At 41.5% G+C, this 22,383-nt stretch overlaps 2 protein-coding genes across 7 annotated transcripts in view; both read left to right on the forward strand.

Moving 5' to 3' along the window:
- Positions 1-7,819: 7,819 nt before the first annotated feature.
- On the forward strand, positions 7,820-16,830 carry LOC139751030 (pro-resilin-like). Its single transcript, XM_071666135.1, has 4 exons — positions 7,820-7,967; positions 9,734-9,814; positions 12,183-12,364; positions 12,626-16,830. The coding sequence occupies exons 1-4, from the start codon at positions 7,953-7,955 to the stop codon at positions 12,681-12,683; spliced, it is 336 nt and encodes a 111-aa protein (XP_071522236.1). The 5' UTR covers positions 7,820-7,952; the 3' UTR covers positions 12,684-16,830.
- The window catches only part of hrg (poly(A) polymerase hiiragi), a 106,468-nt gene continuing 100,381 nt past the window's right edge, over positions 16,297-22,383 (forward strand). For 3 of the 6 annotated variants that reach the window (XM_071666119.1, XM_071666115.1, XM_071666118.1), the window contains exon 1: positions 16,691-16,830. In XM_071666119.1, coding sequence (XP_071522220.1) covers positions 16,809-16,830 — 22 coding nt within the window. In that variant the 5' untranslated portion in view covers positions 16,691-16,808. Of the gene's footprint in view, positions 16,401-16,690; positions 16,959-22,383 lie in introns of those variants that run through there. The other 3 variants (XM_071666121.1, XM_071666116.1, XM_071666117.1) reach the window with 2 other exon arrangements.

Consider the following 22,383-nt stretch of genomic DNA (forward strand, 5'->3'; position numbering starts at 1 on the left):
GGAGAATGAATAGCTGCGTTGTACACGTGTAGGCCGACAGCCGCGACCAGGATTAAAAAAAAAAAAAAAATGCAGGACCGACCCCATGATCCACACTACACCACGAAGGCTCGTGTGCATGTGTGTTTAATTCAAAATTCTTTTGTTCATTTATCATTCTTGGAGTGTGGTGTGAGTGGTGCGCCACATGACAGACGCTGGCTACCTTAAGTGTAACATGTCTTGCAAGTGCGGCCAGCGATGGGCTCGTAATCTGTGTCCAAGGTCTTCTGTACAGTGTTTGCTTCCAGTGTACACATTTTGGTTGTTTTGTTTACGTACAGGGTGGTGCTGCATTCTCAGGTATTGTTTTTCCAAGTATTCTCCTCTGGGATTCTCCCAGATTTGTTTACGATCAAATGAAGTGAAGGAATGAGCGTACAGCCGCTTGCATCGTTACCTTTTACTTCCCATTTGCAAGGCCGTTCTCGGAATCATTATGTCAGGTTCATTCTGCTGTGGCGCATGACCCACTTAAAAGAACAGCCACGTATCCATCAAGCGCTTATGATGAATCAGAACTGAGTAGGGGGTGCGGGGAATATAACCTTTCTACCTTCCATCTATGGTGTGTGTAGTATAATGTATAACACTTTCACTGTCAAAGCTTGTGGTGTAGATATCTTTTGAGATCACCATGAATGATGGCAGTTACTTTGTGATTCATATCATAACCCCAGGACACCATTTATAAATCCAGGGACTGTAGTCAGCCCAAGTGAAGTGGCCGTAACTGATTTTTTTTTTTTTACAAAGCCAAGCACGATATTACTAACAACATTTCACGAGCGTAAAGTATATCATACTAAGACGTGACTGGGACTTCAGATCAAGACTGCTGGCCGATGCTGCACCATAATATATATGCTGGTGTAATCGGTATGACTTCTCACGGCAAGATTGCCTCACTGGACAGAGTCGGATCGCGCGGTTTCGCAGCCTAGTTATCGGACGCTCATCTTCCCCCAAGGCTGGTGGCGCCAACGGCAGCCGCTGGGGTGCTCATCGTCTTGGAGGTAAACATTTATTATGGGCGTGAGACCTTGGCGGTGGCGGCTCGCCGCTGACAGCGAGAGTGTTCTATGCCACATACGGTGAGGAAATAAGCCTGGATACTTTGAGCCATCCATAAGTTTCCGGTTGGATATTCTCCTTCCCGGAAAGTGGTAGCATTTGTTGGTAACCTAACAAGAAGCTGAATAAAGAAGAAACCAAAAGACGTCTTTTTACCATCGGTCATAAACTAATCGCATTCTCTTCCTCATATGTTTTAAATAGTATCATATAACTACAGCAGTTTTACAGTCACTGGATACCGATATCCTAGTTCCCCACTACCTAATTTGCAGTGGAGGAAAGATGACGATGACGAGGAATTTCACAGGGCGTACACAAATTTTCTGGGTTAACTCCTGAAACAACATGACCCCTGAGCACATGGGTAAGGCCTCTTGGGTATAATTATGGACATACAGTGGTGCTCCAGGCTTTAAACATCTGGGATGAATCACAGAGAAAAATGGAGTTGTAATTCTTCTTCGGTAATATATATATATATATATATATATATATATATATATATATATATATATATATATATATATATATATATATTTTATTTTGCTTTGTCGCTGTCTCCCGCGCCTGCGAGGTAGCGCAAGGAAACAGACGAAAGAAATGGCCCAACCCACCCCCACACACATGCACACACACACACGTCCACACACGCAAACATACACACCCACACATCCCAACGTATACACATATATACACACACAGACACACACATATACACACATGCATACAATTCACACCGTCTGCCCCTACCCACCCCCATCGCCACCCCGCCACATACGGAACAAAATCCCCTCCCCCCCTCCCATGTGCGCGAGGCAGCGCCAGGAAAAGACAACAAAGGCCCCATTCGCTCACATGCAATAATGCCCGAAACCACAGCTCCCTTTCCACATCCAGGCCCCACAGAACTTTCCATGGTTTACCCCAGACGCTTCACATGCCCTGGATATATATATATATATATATATATATATATATATATATATATATATATATATATATATTGCACACAGTCACGGGAGCCCTGTCGAGATCGTTTTTACCAGACCATTTGCACTCGTCAGCACCCACTCCCCAGGGGCAACTGTAACTACAAGCTCTCTTAAACCAACCAAGCCTCGTTCATCACCAGCAGGTCTCGTTCATACCCGAATCTCCCAGACCACTGAGTCTCCTTAACCGCCAGCCTTCATAAGTCACCAGTCGTCACCGGCAATATCAAAATCTTTTTTTTTCTATTATTGTCAAGTCGTCGTTAACATAACGTCACTCAAACCTACGAAACTATTTGCAGTCTTTAGGCATAACTGAATTCAAATGTCCGTTACGCGGAAGACCTTTGTTAAATTAAAAACATTAACCTTCAATGATTTCGCTAACCTCGAAAAAAAATTAATGATGAAGTTCTTGCCCACTAGTATGCGGTTGTGGCAGTCACTCAAAAACAAATGACATTAGAAAACCACCTCATTATCTAAACCAACGTATCTCGTGACCCTGTATTAACCAAAAGTGAGACTGAATGATGGGACTGTGTCCACAGGATTCCAAGCGGTCAAGACAAAATGGTTAAGGTACTTCTTGCAGCCTCGTCCGGTACTCCTGTGACCGTGATAATGGTGGTCTTGGTGAAGGTAATTAGTGATGATAGCGGTAATACGGAGGTATAGGAAATGGTAACTGGTGGGGATGCTGGACGGGCTGAGCAGTAGAGCTAGTGGTGACGGAAGTGGGAACGGGCGGTAGCGATGATGGCAGTGAGGGAGTAGCTATACATGGAGGTTATGGATGGCAGTTAGTAGTTAGGGCTGATGGTGGTTGGTAGTAGTTATGGTATACTGGACCATGAAGCCATATTCACAAATGAAGTTCAGGGTCCCGTGTGTGTGTGTGTGTGTGTGTGTGTGTGTGTGTGGGGCACCTTGCCTTGGACGCGGATGACCTACACAAGTGGTCAGGTAAAAGGCTGTTTAAGGTCAAACTCAAACAGATGAAAGTTACAGATGGGGAAAAAGAACATACAGTGAACCAATTCACAACTATTCGGTGGAACAAGTCGTGCTGAAAAAAGTAGCTGTAGGTATCCTGTTTGACAAATGGCTGGAGAAAACACACGTTCGATTGGACTGTAAGGAAAAATAATTACCCTCTAGTGTATCAACAGTAATATTGGCGAGTCTTGCGAAACACCCTGGACTCACGCATGAACTGTTCATTAGCTTGGTCACCTCACCTCCACTAGTGAAGATGACAATAGTCTAAAGAGGCTTGAAAAGACTAAGCACAATATAGCTAGTATGGTACAAGAATTTATCAGATATGGAAATAATAATAATAATAATAATAATAATAATAATAATAATTAAACTACCTACTCTAGGGATAAAGATTAGGAAGGTCCCTGATGACTAATTTCAAATTATAAATAAAATATACATTTGATGTTAGCAAAGAACGTTACTTTGAAAATGAATCTTACAAACAATGCCTTTGTAGTCTCCGTTGGGATATGGCAGATGGTTGGGTGAGTACCAAATACGCTGCGGAATTTAAGAATTCGTATCACAGAAATAAAAAGGCAAGGGTTAGGAACCTACAGTGAAAGCCTGACACCCTTAAAACATCGTTACACACACACAGTTTAGGGAGTATGTTGAGGCAAGACAGGGCCTAGCCACATCCTCAAAGAAAAGGACGACCTATCTTTAAACTGGTCATGTGACCACATACCGCACAAGGTCGGCTGACGACTTCACTTTTCCGGTGTCATCACCAGGACGTTGGTTCCTGAGGCCGCACCCACCCACCCACCGCCACCACCACCATGTATCACTCGCCATCATTACAGTCCCCCTATCCCCAACCTCGTCCATTCTCTAGACACTCGTTCCACACCAAGACTCCAATCTATGCCTCAGTGGCCATCCTTCACGCTCCCTACCACCCCTTTGTGTCGGATCACACCGGAGTGACGTAAAAAAATCATCTGGCCGTCTGCTGTCTTCCCAGACACACCCTCTCGCCGGCGGAGGCGAGAGGACCCCCAGACCACAGCGTTCCATCACTGGCCGCCGACGACGCCTACGCTTCAACCGTCACTGGTGCATCGCGCGCGCGCACGCGTCTTCCACATCTTCACCATATCGAAAACTACATATCTGTCCATAGCAGTATTATAAAGAACTTAAACTACCGCTTGGCAAACAATCATTTCAACTATCCAGTACTTCCGTCTCTGGTTTACCTTAACAGACTCTACGAACCGTTGTAAATTTAAGACTAGTTAGCTACACAATAATAATGTAAATTTATGATTTTATAAGATTTCTAACAGTTAATTTCATCAGGAAAATGACGTCTCGTGGTTTTTTCTTTATACCTCTGTCCAAAAACAGCGTTTACGACATTCACATGACAGAAAATCCTTTCAAAATTTCTATCGTTTAAAACTAAGACGATTATTGAAACGTACACTGAATCATTCCAAGTATAGTGTGGATGAACGAAACGCGAGGAGCAACGGATGATGAATGTGTCAGGATGAAAGTCATCGATACAGGGCGGATATGAACGAATGAGGCCATTTCTCTTCGCCTTGTTCCGGGCGCTAGCCCGCTGACGCTAAAAATGGCGTATGTATATATATATATATATATATATATATATATATATATATATATATAAAAGGTTGTAAGGTCAGTGGCGCATGATGATATAACAAATGTACCTACATGGGAGAGGTGTGACATTGTTCATGGAGTAGCGTTTGGATAAGATATTCGACAGCAAGTGTGTGCGTGCAAGATTTATCATTAGTTAAGTTCAAGTGTGTGTGTGTGTGTGTGCGTGCCAAGTAGCCTTAGCAAAGACAATGTTAATAGGCTCTTCTGGGTTGAAGTTGGTAGATCAATTAATATAAAAATATCTGAACAAAAAATAAAACAGACTGGAAGAAACTGTGAAACAGAAGTATCCAATGGTGTAGCAGAATAGGAGGATAGGAGGAACAGGTATGGGAAAGGAAGACGTGTAAAGGAAGACCAATAAAGCTCTTTAAAGGATGGAAAAGCCAAGGGTTTATATAAGGAGTGTTGATCAAGACTGGAGTTGACACAGCTGTGGAGTGGATCTGGAGAGTGTGTATGGCGGGGGGGGGGGGGGGGGAGGGGGAGTGGTCAGGTGGCTGACGAGTGGACAAAGGTGGTAATCATTCCACTGTGTAAAAGGGATGGAGGGCAAACGTGACTGTAGGAACTGTGGAGGAATGTGTCCTGAGCCGTAGTGGCCAAGGTGTGTGTGTGTGGCGGGAGAGTGAGAGTGATCGCGTTGTAAAGGAATGGTGAACCTCTTGTTTGGTGAGGGGAAAACGTTGGGTTCATGAAGGCAAGATGGATCAGATTCTTCCACTCACACTAGTAGTGGAGAAAGTCTCATAGGAAAAAAGAAAAAGGTATGAAGCGTTTATGGATGCAGAACAAACACATCGATGAAAAGGAAAGATACCTAGGACGTTTTGGCTGCACGGTCTGCGTGGAAGATCTTAGTTAATTGTTTTCACAAATAGGAAGTGGTGCAAGCGTGAGGTACTGTGATGGTATGAGATGGTGGTCTGAAATAGGAGGTGGTGCAAGCGTGAGGTACTGTGATGGTATGAGATGGTGGTCTGAAATAGGAAGTGGTGCAAGCGTGAGGTACTGTGATGGTACGAGATGGTGGTCTGAAACAGACATGGAATTGCCTCAAGCTTGTGTGTGAGGTTCACCCTGGCTGTTTGTAACAATTGTAGACGGAGCATTGCGTGAGATGAGAGCCAGGTAGGTGGGGCTGTGTGGTAACAGCCAATCATGGAGAAACGGTACTGAAAGGTGCTACAGTTGCCATCAACAGATGACGTACTTTTGGACGTGAAACAAGACAAAAGAGTCGGACTGACTGGTTGTTTGAAGGGCCGATGCCTGTAGGACTTGTAAAGCATTTTCATTAGCAGAACGCGGTTACCTGGCTGAAACCCGACAGTGTCGAAACGCATTGTCCACCACCTGTGTCTTAAAGTCTCCCTCTCTCCCTAGCGTCAAATGTCAAAACATTACAGTCCAACTTGTCAATAACATAAGTCACGAAAGCCCTATCCATAGCCCCTCCATTCTGGAAACACCACGATTAACTTGTCTTGATAAATACCACAATTACTTTCCTTCTCAGCATCTGTTCCACGTAGAAATGGGTCTCAATTCTACCCAGTACGGTGTATCGCTCACACACTTGGAGTGACCTACCCCCCCATCCCACCTCTCTCCCCCCCCCAACCTTTCTAATAATTGGTGTGGGCGAAAGTCTTCCACCTTATGAACTTATATAGCTGTTACCTCTCTTCCACCACCCCTCCCTTTTCCGGCATCACGGGAAAAGGGAGGGACCAGACCCGCAGCCCGCGACTTACAAGCTGCTTCCGGAAGTTCGTGTGTGGAGACCCACCACACGAGGAGTGGCTATGACACCTTTCCTCGTGCATCAGAATTACGGATCTCTTTTTTCCCGTTTTTTCCCCTCTCTTTTAATCTTTCGTCTTCGACAGTCAGGTCTATAAAACTTCTGATGAGCCCAAGTTAATCCTCACTGGCGTTAAATTCACTCTCATTTTTTTTTTCTTCCTTGTGACGAAAATAGTCGCGACAGGGGAATGCTCTGGCTCATATCCGCCGTGAAACGTGAAGGATAATGAAAGAGAAATGCGAATAAGACACTAGTTTCTAAACAAGGGGCGGATGATTACAGTGTAATATGGCTTTGTTATAGCGAAGAACTGGGAGTTGTGGGCGGGTGGGAGGAGATAATCATAGGAACATAGGTCTGTTATAGAATAAGGTGAAGAAAGAAAAAAAATTGAATGATGTGCCCCGTAAGCTCTGATGAATTAATCTTTTTTTTTTACAGCGTCGAGTGTTCTCAAATAAATAAATAAATAAATGAATAAATAAAGCATGGAGATATGATACGAAAAGTGACGTTATCAATAAAAGCAAAATACGTTGAGATAACAAGTCTTTCGGGATGTTATGGGTTTACGTAGACCGTACGGCAGATAGATGATAGGCTAGGTCGTGGACATGCACAGTGGGACGGTGGAAGGTGCGGAGCAGGGTTGGCAGACCGCGCAGATGCAGTGAGTACGTTTAAAGTTAGGGCGAGGGATCGTACAGGATAAATTAAAATGACTGAAGGATCGCACAGAGCGGCGCAGAGCGCTGTGACTAGACGCATTACTGGGCGTCTCATCCTTGGCGAATCGCGAACGGAAAACAAATATGAACCGATGATGGAAGTAGGGAAAGTCTGTCCGGTCGTTTGACTACAGCAACACCGGGCACATCGCTGAGGAGGCTAAGCGTGACTGCAATTTGGCCGTAGGGGCGTAAAAGTACGTTATCCAATCAGCGAAAAGTGGGAACGGATTGGATGACCAGAGATAAACAGAGATTTTACATCGTCTTCCGTGAGGAGGGGGGGGGGGGGATTCGTGATTTCTGTGGTGTGTGTGTGTGGAGCGAGGGTGCGGGCAGGTAATCTGCAAATGTATGAGAGATTCCAGCCTCCTTCCCCACTTTAAGGACACCCTCCCCATCCAGTAAGGAGTTTTCCTATCCCCCCTTCCCTCCCCAAAGGCCGTGAGGAAGGTCGCGAGATGGGGGGGGAGAGGGGAAGGCGGGCAACGCCAACCGTGAAAGGCCGTCCACTATATAAGTCCCGGCCGCCGGTAGATTTAGCATCACTTGCGTGACACTTGCCTCACTCACTCGCTCCCCGAACGCCAACCTCGCTGCCAGCACCTCCACAAGATGGCCGCCATCAAGGTACCTCCCTACCTCCAAACACATCCCGATATCTCCATACAGCCCTCACCTGTTACCTCACAACCCCTCACCTATACCTCATAATCCTCACCTATACCTCACAACCCCTCACCTATACCTCACAGCCCTCGCCTATACTTCACAGCCTTTACTCGCACTATAGTTTACTTCAGCGCCACAACCGACACCTTGTACTACAACATCAGCTGTACCTCATCCACCTCCAGCACCATAGCCAAACATCTGTATTACACCCACCCCCTGTACCACAGCCAAACACCTGCATCGCATGCAACTCCAGCACCATAGCCAAACACCTGTACTACATGCAGCTCCAGCACCACAAACAACACCTGTACCACACTCATCAAATGCACCTACACAATGCCCAACGCATGTACCATCCCCACCACCACACAAAAAAACTTACACCTATTCAGATTACGTTCTACACCTACACCAGCACCTTCCCCATTCATGCATTACATCTCTTTTAGTAGGTGAGGTATTCACACTTGTTCTATTATTATCAGGTTTATGTTAAATCTGTATCGTATTTCATTGTTTTAATCTCTTCTTAAGCTGCAGAATTGAAAAATTTTGTGCATCAAAGAGTACTTGTGAAAAATCTGACCCAAGGTCACCTTGTGGATGAGATTTAACTTGATTTTCCACATTGTAGAAGAAATATGCCAACGATAGTGACGTTTCGTACTATTTGGTTGCGTCGAAAGACAGCAAGGTACAGTCAGTGCACATGTGGTTGTTTTACAAACCAGTCGCCACCTGTGGATCAGATGGTATTTTGCTGACCACTGAAATCCTTATTTTTAACTTGACACATGATCTATTAACTTTTTCCATGAAAAAAGAAAAATCTGCACCTTCGGGAAATTAACATACGCACAATTATATATCAACTGAGTTATATTTCTCTCTTGTGTCTCCCCTGATGATGTGATTACTACACGAAAGTGCACTTGGGAACTTGTTTCATTTTGCCCGAAAAAAAATATCAATATGGAACACAGTAGGCTTAGCAGAGGGCAACGGGAGTGCTGATACCCGTCGTCAGGTTAAGGTCTAGGGAAAATGTTTCGTCAAGTTTCATAAAACCGATCAGGCTTCCCTAACCCTCCAATAGGATATCTGTCCTCCGACTTCATCTTAACGTAACTTAAGCCCACACTGACGTAACTAACTCTAGCTTTCCTGAACGTAATTGAAGAATAACGCAAGGGTGAATTGTTAACATTTGAATCAATTGGCGAAAAACATTTAACTTGTTAATGCCAATTAGCCGAAAGGTGATATCTGTGGTGCCCCTTACCAATACAAGATATATCTAGACAAACAGCTAGGTAATGTCTACACAGAAGCATACATTACACAGAATCGAACTATTGTTTCATATTTTGTTGTGCGGACATCTGGGACCCAACCGTATTTCCCCCTGCGCCTGGCGAAGCCGACGCGTCGACACCTCGACTCGCGCCAGTTGAGGGAACATTTTGGCACCACTCTTGTTTTGGTCTACAAACATAGACCAGCGAGCAAGAGGTAAAAAAAAAATGTCCGACATGCTTATCACTACCAATACTCTTTCTAGTGGCTACTGCAAATGCTGTGTTAGTCCGGGAACGAGACTGAAGGCTGTGGCGTCACAGGTATCCACAGCTTGCAAGAATTTATTGTTACTGTGTACTGTGATGTAAGACGCTTAGAACGTACGTAAGTATAGACATGTGACTTGTTTTCTCCCGCAGCTCGCACTGGCCGCAGCGGCAGTAGTCGCCCTCGCCACCTTCGTCGCTGCCAGACCCGACACCCTTTATGGCAAGGAACCTGTAAGTAAAAGAACACAGATTATGGGCATAGAACAGAAAAACACAGTACAAAGTAGGTGAAATAGGTGGAAATTAAATTGAAATATATATATCACCAAACCGCCTGTAGTGCCACAAATGATCTCTGCTACTGAGTGTAGCGTAGCCTTGGGCTTCGACAGCCTGGGTAATTATAAATGAATGAGGTAATTAAAGTATAATTTTGTCAATTAGATAAAATGATTAGTCATTAAAAATCTTCATGCAGTTTAATTTGCAACTGTAGATTAGCTGAAATTTTCTTACAACTGAAATCAGTAGATGTTCACTACAAAGATTGTCTATCATAATTTCATTCCCAAACTAATATGTTAGGTACATACAACCTCTAGAACTAAACACACACACACACACATCCATAACTATCACCCAATCTAAGTGAAATATGGCCTCCTTCATTTATAATGGCACTTCTTAATTTTCTAATTTATACAATGCAGTGATCCCTCGCTGAGATCAATGAATGTCTCCGGTAATAACGCCATTCACAAAACATGTTTGCTCCATCCAAAATATCGTCATTCCTTTATCATGTTCGTCAGAAGTATCCCCAACTCAACCAGTCCTCTCTACCTTTCTCCATCTCTGCTGTGGTCCTGATGTATTCCACATTCACTCGTGACGTATCCACATTCATTTCAGACCACTCCACGTCACCACTTATTCTCACACAATCGAAAGTCTTCTAAAACACACCAAAGGAGTCAAACCTTCTTAGACTGCCTTCCTGTTCACTTAACAATTTGCCTTTTCTAAATCCATATTTACAGTGAATCATCAAACATTTCAGAAATGCCTTCAGCATAGCCTCGACAAATCACGTAACCATATATATATATATATATATATATATATATATATATATATATATATATATATATATATATATATATATATATATATTATCCCTGGGGATAGGGGAGAAAGAATACTTCTCACGTATTCCCTGCATGTCGTAGAAGGCGACTAAAAGGGAAGGGAGCGGGGGGCTGGAAATCCTCCCCTCTCATTATTTTTTTTTAATTTTCCAAAAGACGGAACAGAGAAGGGGGCCAGGTGAGGATATTCCCTCAAAGGCCCAGTCCTCTGTTCTTAACGCTACCTCGCTAACGCGGGAAATGGCGAATAGTTTGAATATATATATATATATATATATATATATATATATATATATATATATATATATAGTTAAGAGTAAATGTGAATAAGAGCAAGGTTATTAGGTACAGTAGGGTTGAGGGTCAAGTCAATTGGGAGGTGAGTTTGAATGGAGAAAAACTGGAGGAAGTGAAGTGTTTTAGATATCTGGGAGTGGATCTGGCAGCGGATGGAACCATGGAAGCGGAAGTGGATCATAGGGTGGGGGAGGGGGCGAAAATTCTGGGAGCCTTGAAGAATGTGTGGAAGTCGAGAACATTATCTCGGAAAGCAAAAATGGGTATGTTTGAAGGAATAGTGGTTCCAACAATGTTGTATGGTTGCGAGGCGTGGGCTATGGATAGAGTTGTGCGCAGGAGGATGGATGTGCTGGAAATGAGATGTTTGAGGACAATGTGTGGTGTGAGCTGGTTTGATCGAGTGAGTAACGTAAGGGTAAGAGAGATGTGTGGAAATAAAAAGAGCGTGGTTGAGAGAGCAGAAGAGGGTGTTTTGAAGTGGTTTGGGCACATGGAGAGAATGAGTGAGGAAAGATTGACCAAGAGGATATATGTGTCGGAGGTGGAGGGAACGAGGAGAAGAGGGAGACCAAATTGGAGGTGGAAAGATGGAGTGAAAAAGATTTTGTGTGATCGGGGCCTGAACATGCAGGAGGGTGAAAGGAGGGCAAGGAATAGAGTGATTTGGAGCGATGTGGTATACTGGGGTTGACGTGCTGTCAGTGGATTGAATCAAGGCATGTGAAGCGTCTGGGGTAAACCATGGAAAGCTGTGTAGGTATGTATATTTGCGTGTGTGGACGTATGTATATGCATGTGTATGGGGGGGGGGGTGGGCCATTTCTTTCGTCTGTTTCCTTGCGCTACCTCGCAAACGCGGGAGACAGCGACAAAGTATAAAAAAAATATATATATATATATATATATATATATATATATATATATATATATATATATATATATATATATATATATATATATATATATAATACCTGATCCAAGTGAACACTTAATCGCTCGATCATAAGCATTTGTTCTAGCGTAAGACTTCGCACGCACTAAATTTTTCTTAACTTACACTCATAGGTTCTAGTCTCCTTGCGTAAACACAGCTCGCTAACCCCCTACCTCCCACCGGCCTAATTTCTCATCCTCCCCCCACCATCATGCAGGGTATGCCGTACGACTTCCAATATGCCGTCAAGGACGAGTACACCGGCAATGACTTCGGCCACGCAGAGAGCTCCGACGGCAACTTAGTGACTGGTGAATACTTCGTCCTCTTGCCCGACGGACGCAGGCAGATCGTAACTTACACCGCTGACCACGAATCCGGTTACGTCGCCGACGTCAAGTAAGTATCCGAGATCTGGGGACTAGTCTTAGGTCTTGGGGTCGAGTGTTAAGTCCTGGGTCACGTCAGCAAAATCCATCTTCCTTTGGTTAAACCTATCGTTATCTTCCTTCCCCCAACCTCTCCATCAACCATTGTGCAAGTTTTAACGTATGTATCCACCTACACCTCGACCGGGTTAACCGGTGTGTAACCCCTCCCGATATCTCCTGTTTGCGGACCTACGTTGCATTAACTGATTGTCTTTCATGTCGCCATCAGATATGAGGGTGAGGCCCAGTACCCCGCTCCTGCCCCCGCCCCAGCCTACGGCCCGTAATCACTACCACACCATCTGTACTTTCTGGCGGGTCCTAGCCGCACCAGCTGTACCGTTCAACAAAGCATTTTGCTCTTTGCCAACCCGACTCGTCAACGGTGCCGGTGATTACGCAAGGAAAACTTATATCTTAGACGCGGAGTTCGTGGACAAAAGACTATGAACGATAGCATCAGCATTATGTACTGCTCCTGACGTTACTGTATTCATCACCTCCCTACGCAGCGTTACAGGGTAAGATAAGCCCCTACCTCCTACTCTCAAATATGGTGGGTCGGCCCTCCCTGTTCTGAATCGGTGCAAATCCTCAATAACTCAGAAGACTCATCCTTGCATAGCATATTATCAATAAATTCGTCCTTGCAGAACCTATTGCCACGAAATACACTGCTTTTCATAATGATTCGTCCAGACCGCCATTTCTGTGAATTTCATTGATACTGTTAACACATTACGTCTTTCGCAATACTTTCAGATATTTTTCCTCATCTGATGAAAAGCTGTGTAACTTTTTATTGCAGTGTTTCCCGAGTAATCACCTGCACCACTTCATGATTCCATTGTTTTTTGTACTTGTTTCAAGACTTCTTTTAGGTATTTTCTTCAACTACATATGAAGATCGATTTTCAAAATATGTTTGAGAAACTGATGAGGGATCATTACAGCAACAGCTGACTGGTTGATGACAATGTTGAGAGTTGTTTTCAAAGCGAAAGGAAGTGGATTCTACCAGACATTTCTCTACTGTACTAACTTCTGGGATATGTGGCTTTAACGTAACACATCTGAGGAATATCCATATATATATATATATATATATATATATATATATATATATATATATATATATATATATATACTGGAACTTACTGTTATCTCGTGTAGTGGTATAAGTCCCGAATGTCTTTCAGTTATGTATATTTTTCTCATCATATAATGATGTATTTTGTTACATGGGTCTTTCATTACTCCCCACAATCGACCTAAAACGGCTGATAAAACACAGTCTGATGTAAATCTCTAGCCAAGTATAATTTCTTTCCTGTTTTACAATAGCTATAGTTTTACTTTCGAGGTGAAGAAGCAGTGAGAGGAAAGGAGGCAGGCAGTTGGGAACAGGCAAGTGAGATGAAGAAAACACATTCATAAGAAGTACAGTTTTGGGAATACAATACAGAGGGTTTGAAGAAGGGTCAGGATACTTTCTGGGTAGGGAAGGTAAAACACGGTGAGAAGGCAGCATGGATAGGAGAGTATTTATGTTTGTAGCTGTGAGGCTTGCTTATAAGAAACGCAACTTCAGACCAACTTTGTAAGCATGGTAAGAATATATAACTGGCGAGGAAGGAGAAATTACATCAGTTGACAACGAAGCTGATAATGATGAAAATACTGGAAGATTGAATTCAAGGACACGAAGAAAGTAGCATGACAAAATGGGACAAGGTGGCAGTGTTCACAATAAAATGAACTGCTGGTATTTGTAAGACAACAACTGTGATGTACATGACAGAAGGCATCAGGATGACTGAACTGGTATTTTTTAAAAGTCTGTGAAAAGGAAGAAGTAACGGAGATTTAGTGTTTATGTAGTCTCTGCATTTACAACATCCGGTGCTATTTCATTCAATTTTTCCAAGTATCAACGGTGCGGAAAGAAGGGGTGTGAAAAAAAGTCACTAACTTGTCGCCAAAGTACACATTTTAGGAGAATAGTAAAGGAAACATTATAACTGCTGACAAGTAACAGAACTGCATTTAAGTACATAAGGAAATATTTACTAAGCAAGATCAAAACTAAAAAACGCCTCTCATGTTACGTCTCCTTAATTCAAAAAAGCACAAGTTAACCGAGAAGGTCCACAAGAGAAAAGGAGTGACTTAATCATAATAAGTTTTCAAAGCAACTTGATAACAGATGGTGAACATTTCCTCAAAAGATGCAAGGACAGAAAAAAACTAGATATAACAAAAAAAAAAAAAAATTAGGTGAGAAACCTTAAAACGTGTAAAGTACTTTCACAATATTAAAGTAGTGATGAATGGAACAAACTGAAATATGTGACTGAATGTAGACATATGAAATCTTAAATGGTGTATGATGGCACCAAATGTTCAACAGACGGGGCCCTGCGAGTACATAACTCCCTTCCTGTGTAGTACAAACATGTGATTACAGACATTTCAACTGCCGTGTGGTGAAAGTGGAAATCCACGTGGCGCTGCCATAGCCCACTGATATTTGCTGATGAAGTCGGGGAAATGGACTGAAACGCTTCTATGGTGAAATGCAATTGTTTACAGATCGTGAAGTGAAGGCAATGTCTGACTTGCAGGATACTGAATAGTCTTCATGATTCTGCTTTTATGGTGGATATCTAGGAACTGTTGAAATGTTTAAAGAACAATATATAGGTGCCCATCAGTTTGGTAACAGAACTTTACGACCACATTCATGCCTTGGAGATTTAAACTACAGCTAAGGGAAAAGCAACTTCTAGTAAGTGACCTAGCCCACTTTCAGGTCTTGAAATCACATGCCACAGCTGAGGCTTACTCTGTTGCCCTCATAGAAAAGTACGGTAGCAAAATCTGTAACCTATATGCTGTCAATACTCACAAGTTTACAGAGAAGCATCCGAGGGAAACAGTGAAGCCGCAGTATCCCTGTTGTGAAGAAAAAGCTTTGCAATGTTGATGGTGGCAGATTTTCAATGTGCAAATCATCGCAGGCTAAAGTATTCTGTTTGAAAAGGAATTCTGCAACTGTTTGGGAAATCGTGTATCTGTGAACAGCCCGTTTCTATAATGAACACTAAGAAGACTTCGTTCTAAAGTAACTGACACACTAAAATACTCAATGTTGATACAGCCCTAGGCGCTCCCTCCAAACTTTGATAAACAGGTCCAGGCGAAGAGGCGCCAAATGTCAGGAAATTATGTACCACTGTATTTTGTGGCCAGAAACAAATTCCTTGAGTTGTGAAATTCTAGATGATGTGGGAGCGATTTTACCGTTATCTCTCTTGCATCAGATATGCAAATCAATAATGCTTTGTAGTGTTTGGTATTTACGTACTTTTTCGATACGTATGGCCTGATTGAAGTACTTCAATATCAAAACTGGCCAGCAACAGGAAATGAGTTTAACACCCTTGGCCTAATAATATACTTATCAAAAATGTGATATTACACATAGGAAGCTTCATGTTTAGCTCGCCATCGTTAAGTGCATAGAAACGCACGATGACTAGATGCTATCCACTCAGTATTATTGTGTAGTCATGTCCACTATGATAGACTATACATTATTTTTGGATATAATCGTTTTGCAGTGGTAGAATTATTTTATATTCATTCTTGTAGTCATTGACCTTGTAAACCTGATTGAAACGTACGACCACTCGCTCACCTAACATGACGAAATGACAGGGAACGCACGCTTAGATAAGCTATTCAGCCAATGCATACTTTAGGATTGCTGTATTTAGGATATTTATGAAAAATCACAAAGAACAGAGATAAAAAATCTGGATTCATGACTTAAATTGAAATGCAACTGAAGACTACAGAAAACGGAGACAATATGACGTCACCGGAAGCCTGTCGAGCCGCCATATTTGTTGTTATGCGAGGGTCCGCTTTGTTTACTACATAACATTCGGGCACTTACATCCTTATTTTAAGTTGACTGAACTCCTATTAAAGTGCTTCGGGTGAGAAGAACTTGCCTTTGGGTAGCAGAGTATGTGCGGCAGGCATTGGAGGGCTGTGCGCACCACCATGTTGGATTCTTAACCCATTTTATGTCAATAATCAACGTCGTACTTTGAGTGGGACCCGAATTTCGTCAGGGGAAAGCAGAAAGCTGTTGGTTTCAGATCCTTTCCCCCCCATCTCCCCCGGATAAAGCTTTTACTCATGTACTAGACAACATTGTGCTCACAATCAGCTCTTTAAGACCAAGAGCGATGTAGTACCGATATTCGGATAAGCAACAAGGACAGGTGGCCTGCGTGATTAAGAACCAGTGGATGTTTTCCCGACAGTGTGTTAAGGGGGTTGTGAAGAAGTGTACTTGAAGCATACTCGACGTGACTTTAAAAAAAAAAAAAATTAGACCTATGAAAGTGAAAAGTGTGGAAGGTAAGAGTTAACCTCGTGGACAGACCATTCGGAATGGTTGGTTGAGGGTGATAATCGGCTGTTTCCATCAGGACCTTTCAATCTGAGGCCGAGGGTCACTTTCGCTGCCATTCTGGATCTGTCGCAGGGCAAGTACAGGAAGTTGAATATATATTGTTACATCCATATAGCCATTTTAGTTCATTTTATTAGATGTATGGTGTATGTGAAATTCTAAAAAATTGAATGATTTACCTTCATTTTGGAGAAATTACAGTTGAAACAAAGGGTAAAATTCCAGTTTGTGGGCACCCTGAAAACTAAACTTGGAATATCAGTGATGATTTGTGTGATGTTTGTGTATTGTATGGAGAAAAGTGGTGTTGTATGGAGAATATAGCAAGCCCAGCATTATTGTATTTCATGGTGTATTAGTTTGAAATTATTGATGATTGTTTCAGTAGATTACCTGTTTAGCTACATTTTGAAATTAGCTTTAGGTAATGAGTGATTTTGGTTTGTATTGCTTGTGCACTGTGTAGAGAATGTACTTACATGCAAAGCATGATTGATTTTTTATCATTTTACCTGAGATGGCACATTTAGGCCCTATTCAAGGCCATTTGATTAATGCTCTACATATATTTATACCCTAACATGAGCCAGGTGCTCATTTTATCAACCATTTCCTTGGGGTGGATAAACAGCTGGATTGACTGCCATAATCTGGATTTGATCCTGTGTGATCCACCCTGTGCCGCCTGTGAACGTGTCAGTCAAGAACAACTAACCATGACACCATGAAAGTCATTTTGGGGTATTATACTGATTTATTGATATTTCACAAAGCATTGGTGTGAGAATGGTCAACTTAAGAGGGAGAAACTTGGAAACAGAGTAATATGATGTATGCCACTCAAATATCCTAATTTGTGTTTGAATGAACTAGTTTCCCCAGACGCTGAAAGAAATCTTGAATATTGAAGTGATAAAGTGAAAAATGAATTCCCGCAAAATGAGAGAACATCACATAAGTAATTCTCGGAAAAGAGATGCTCACACTGCAACAATATTGGTGTCACACTACAACAACCGATGTGAGAGCAATGTGAGACTTTCCATTCGCTTCCTGTATAACCTAAGGCCATTCGTTGTTTATTATCCATAACTTCCTCTGGAGAATAAGCCTAGATTCTACAGATTTCCAATTAACAACCCAGATCTTTGAGAAAAATGGATTAATGCTTGTAAACAGAAGAAAAAGATGGATTAAACATCCAGAACCTTGTACTTTCATCTTGTTATCCCTATTGCCATTTACATTTAGCTTTATAGATGCTTGAAGAACTTGAAGTCTCATGCTTGAGTAGAACCAGTTTACAAAAGACTCTCAACAGTCAGATTCGTAATAGCTTGCACCCCTTCATCTTCATCTGCTTGCCGTTCTGACGTTAACATTTTCATTGTAATGACTGTTCTTCGCCCATTCATCTTTTAACCATTGAACCCCTGCCTATTCCCTGGATTAATAAGAACCCATATATTGTATTTAGTGTGAAGAACGTAAAAATGGCAGTATGTGCACAACCACACAAGTACAGCAAGCTGCAACAGTAGTGTTGTCTTTTTTCATCCACTCCACTCAAAGGTAAATGAGGTCCTTTGTGGTAGCATCACTTCAGCCTTCAAAATCGCTTTTGGTGATAGTGGTTTTTCAAAGTGAAGAATCATCCTAACCTAGCCTGTAATTAATTGGTTGCATGCCTCAAAATACTTCCAATTCTTAATAGCTTCACAACTGTGGACTCCTGGCACATTTATTAAGTAATCGTACATGTCTGACCTTTCTAATAAAGGCCATTTTTTTGGTTTGTTCTGCCAACCATGTGCTGGAATTTGTAATGGACAGACTTCCAGTCAAAAAACCCAGAGCTTCTTTTGATATTTGATCTTTGCTTCTGGTGCAAAATCTTCATCTATATAGGATGACATCTCGTGAAATAGAGAATTAAGGTTAGATATGTAAGAGTAGCAAGAAAAAGGCATGCAAGATTCTTCTGGGACACTGTACGTACAGCAAGAATTCTCTTGACAGTGTTTGCTTTTTCTGCAGTGATGCATGCATTAATTAGATATGGATTTATTTTGTTAGTTCGAATCTGAGAATACAGTAGAACAACTGAGAAACAAGTGATACAGGCCTCAACCTACTCCATTGGAAAAACAAACTTGCGGTAGGAGTGTATTTTGAAGGTAGCACTAAGTACTAAACAGCCTGGCAATGACAACTACTGAAATAGTTTTCATTTACCTAGTTATGAAATGTTTTGATGTACTTGCTTGTTTTTGATATCTGCACAAGCATCACCTTGTTTCCTCCAAAGATGTTTATGTGTTTTCTTCATGATATTTGTTGTAGTAATGTATGATTATATGTATTGATAATGTCTATGAAAATGGATGCTCATGTTCTGATTTATAGATTTTGACAAATCCTTGGAATCCTTACATTCTGGAGGGTGAGAGCATAGGTTAGTATCTACTTTCTCAAATATATGGACTTACAAAGTTGGCAGGGCTTTGAATTAGAGGAAAATTTTGCTTTCTGAAGTATTTTGTGAATGTCCTTGTGCTGTGTGATAAGACATTCACAAAAGACCTCTCAAAGCAGGTGATGCATGGGACAGTCAAGCAGAGTGCATCTTTTAGATAACAGAATTAAACATATATTGAAATCTCAAGAATTTAACCATTAATTGAAATCTCATGTAATGTGTCGCTCAGAATTGGCCATTTATCGTATGCTTCTATATTCATTGTTATTTTACTTTCTTATTAAGTCTCACATTGTCCTTCTCTCTCATTACTAATGTGTTATTTAATATCAAAAGAGAAGTTACATCAGTGAAAGTTGGAAATTTTAAAATCTTACCCTTTAAGGTTACTTTTTACAATGGCATGAATCATTCCACATGTCATGTTATGCAGACATTTTCTTTTTTCTTTTTATGTTTGACTGCCATTTCCAGTGTTAGCGAGGTAGCACCATGAACAGATGAAGAGAGGCCACATTTGCTCACATCCTATCCCTATCTTTCATGTACAGTGCTTCAAAATAGCAACGCCCTATCCACAGCCAGGTCCCGCAGACCTATCCATTGATAGAACATCAACCCCTGTATACCACATCATTGACATTCATGCAATCCCATGCATGTCTTACAGTCCTGCGTGTTCAGGCAGGCGCCGATCACTTTAAATCTGTGTGTGTGTGTGTGTGTGTGTGTTCAACTACTTATTTTTATACCTATTTGTTATTACCTATTTGTTCAGCAAAGGTAGACAGTTTTACATGTGTGGAGCTCCATTTCTTGAACTTTCAGTGCCATTATGTAGCCTTTTATGAAAGACTTTTAAATTGCTGGCATTCACTGTCTTCATGGTTTCTTTATACTGGCCATCCACCATCCTTACACAAAACCAGTGCTTGATGTAATTTTTTGGTGTAATTTTTAACATTCTTTCTAATGTTTTTTTTGCTTAGCTGCTTGTCATAGCCTCTGGTTGCCTTCATGCTGCATCTTTCAAAGAATTGTTCTCTGTCAATTTTGTCATGCTGACTTAGAAACGAAGGCTGACATTAGGCACCTCTTCCTCCTGTCTTCTACAGTAGGCAGTTTTGTTGCTCTTTTTTTCAGGTACTGCATTAGTTGCTTTTTCTCTGCATCCTTCCAATCAAATCTTTGTGCTTCTTTCATTGTAGTGACCAGACTTGAAAAGTATAGTCTATTTGTGGTTTATTAGATGCCGTGTCAACACTTAGGTCTCTGTCATAAACAGATTCTTATTTTATTCCTGTTAAATAATAATCACACTTAAGCTTTCTTTCACTCTGTCCCAATTTAGCACTTGCTTTGATTGGATTTTGCCATCCATTTGACTCACCAACTTTGGAGTTTGTTTAGGTCTCTGTGAGCTGCAGCAGTCATTGCCATTCCTTATTCAAAGAATAGCAGTGGCCTAAGACTGTCCTGTGGCATGTAGCTTGGGCCCCAGCCCGCTTCGAGGCTATGCCTCTTATCTGCATTCTTTGCTCTCCTCCACTAAGGTAATTTGTCAAGCAGAGGAGTCAGCCCCTGGTTCCTGCTTGTGGTTCTGTTTTCTTTGTTGCACTCCTCTGGACCTTTACTATTAGGTCTTTGTGCTTCTTTAGGTATGGTAGCCTGACATGATAAGCAAATTCTAGCTTTGGCCTTTTGTAGGACATGAACAGCTTACAAAATATTTCTTTATCCACATGCTTTTGTGTGTGTGTGTGTGTGTGTGTGTGTGTGTGTGTGTGTAATGATTTATTTGTAATTACATCTTAGTTCTGTATGGGGAGGGAGTTTTACACTTGTGGGACCCCATCTCTTGAATATTCTCAGCAGTCATACAGCTTCTTAAGTTTAGGTAAGCTGTTTTCATTAACCATGTCCTCAGTCATTCTGTTCCAATTATCTACCACTTTAATACTATGGAATTACTTCTTTATGTATTTTTTAATGTTTCTTGCTTAATTTTATGTGCTGGTTGCTCTGTTCCAGCATCCCTCAAAGAACTGGTATATGCCCGCATTATTGATCTTTTTTAGAATGTAAAGGTTGTGATCAGCTCACCTCTCACTATTTTCTCTTATAGTTGATGAAGTTAAAGCATATAGCCTTTTCTGCATGTTATTTTTTTGTTCTAGTATAGGTACCATCTTTGTTGTCCTCCTCTGGAACTTATTCATTTGCTGTTTGTGCTTATTTAGTTGCAGCGATCAAAGTTGAGGAGCTTTCTTGTAGTTTTGGTTTTATGTAGGATATGAACAGCTTGCCATGTGGATGTATGTGTCTGCAAGTAATTGCTTATTTATAGATTACATGGTGAGATTATTAAACTCACTGGGCCCTGTCTCTTGTACTTTTTGTATCATCAAGTCTTTTAAATCTTTATATGTTGCTAGCAGTCACAGTCTCATTGCATAGACAGTTCCAACCATCCTGTTTCTCAACCTTTGATCATGGCCCCTGGTAAATCTGGTTTACTTTCAACATCATCCATTTGAATTAGGAACATGAAGGTGATTATCAGTATACTGTAAGTTGAACCTTTTATTGTAGCTCAGGCCTCTTAATTCTGGTGTCATCTTGGTTGCTCCTCTCTAGACCTTTTCAACCATATATTTGTGCTTCTGTAGGTGTTATTCAAGCCTGAGAGGCTTAATATAGGTTTGATGTAATATTTGTTGGTAATAGCTTGTCAAACATTTTTTATCTGTATACTTGTTTGCAATTTGAATATTTATTAGCAGTCAGTTTACTTCTTTGACAGTTCTCCTGATATAAAGCTCTGGTAACAGATTAGGTTCATTGTCAACTACTAAATCTCTTTTGTCTGTTGATTTCTGTAGCTTATTTCCTGCTAAGTAGTGTTCGTACTGGGGCCTTCTTTTGCTGTATCCCATCATTACCTTGTACTAACAAGGACTTAATATCATCATCCATTCATTAGACAAATTTTGGAGTTTGTACAGATTCCCCTGAAAGC

Source organism: Panulirus ornatus, chromosome 10, assembly GCF_036320965.1.
Source record: "Panulirus ornatus isolate Po-2019 chromosome 10, ASM3632096v1, whole genome shotgun sequence".
Classification (NCBI taxonomy): domain Eukaryota; kingdom Metazoa; phylum Arthropoda; class Malacostraca; order Decapoda; family Palinuridae; genus Panulirus; species Panulirus ornatus.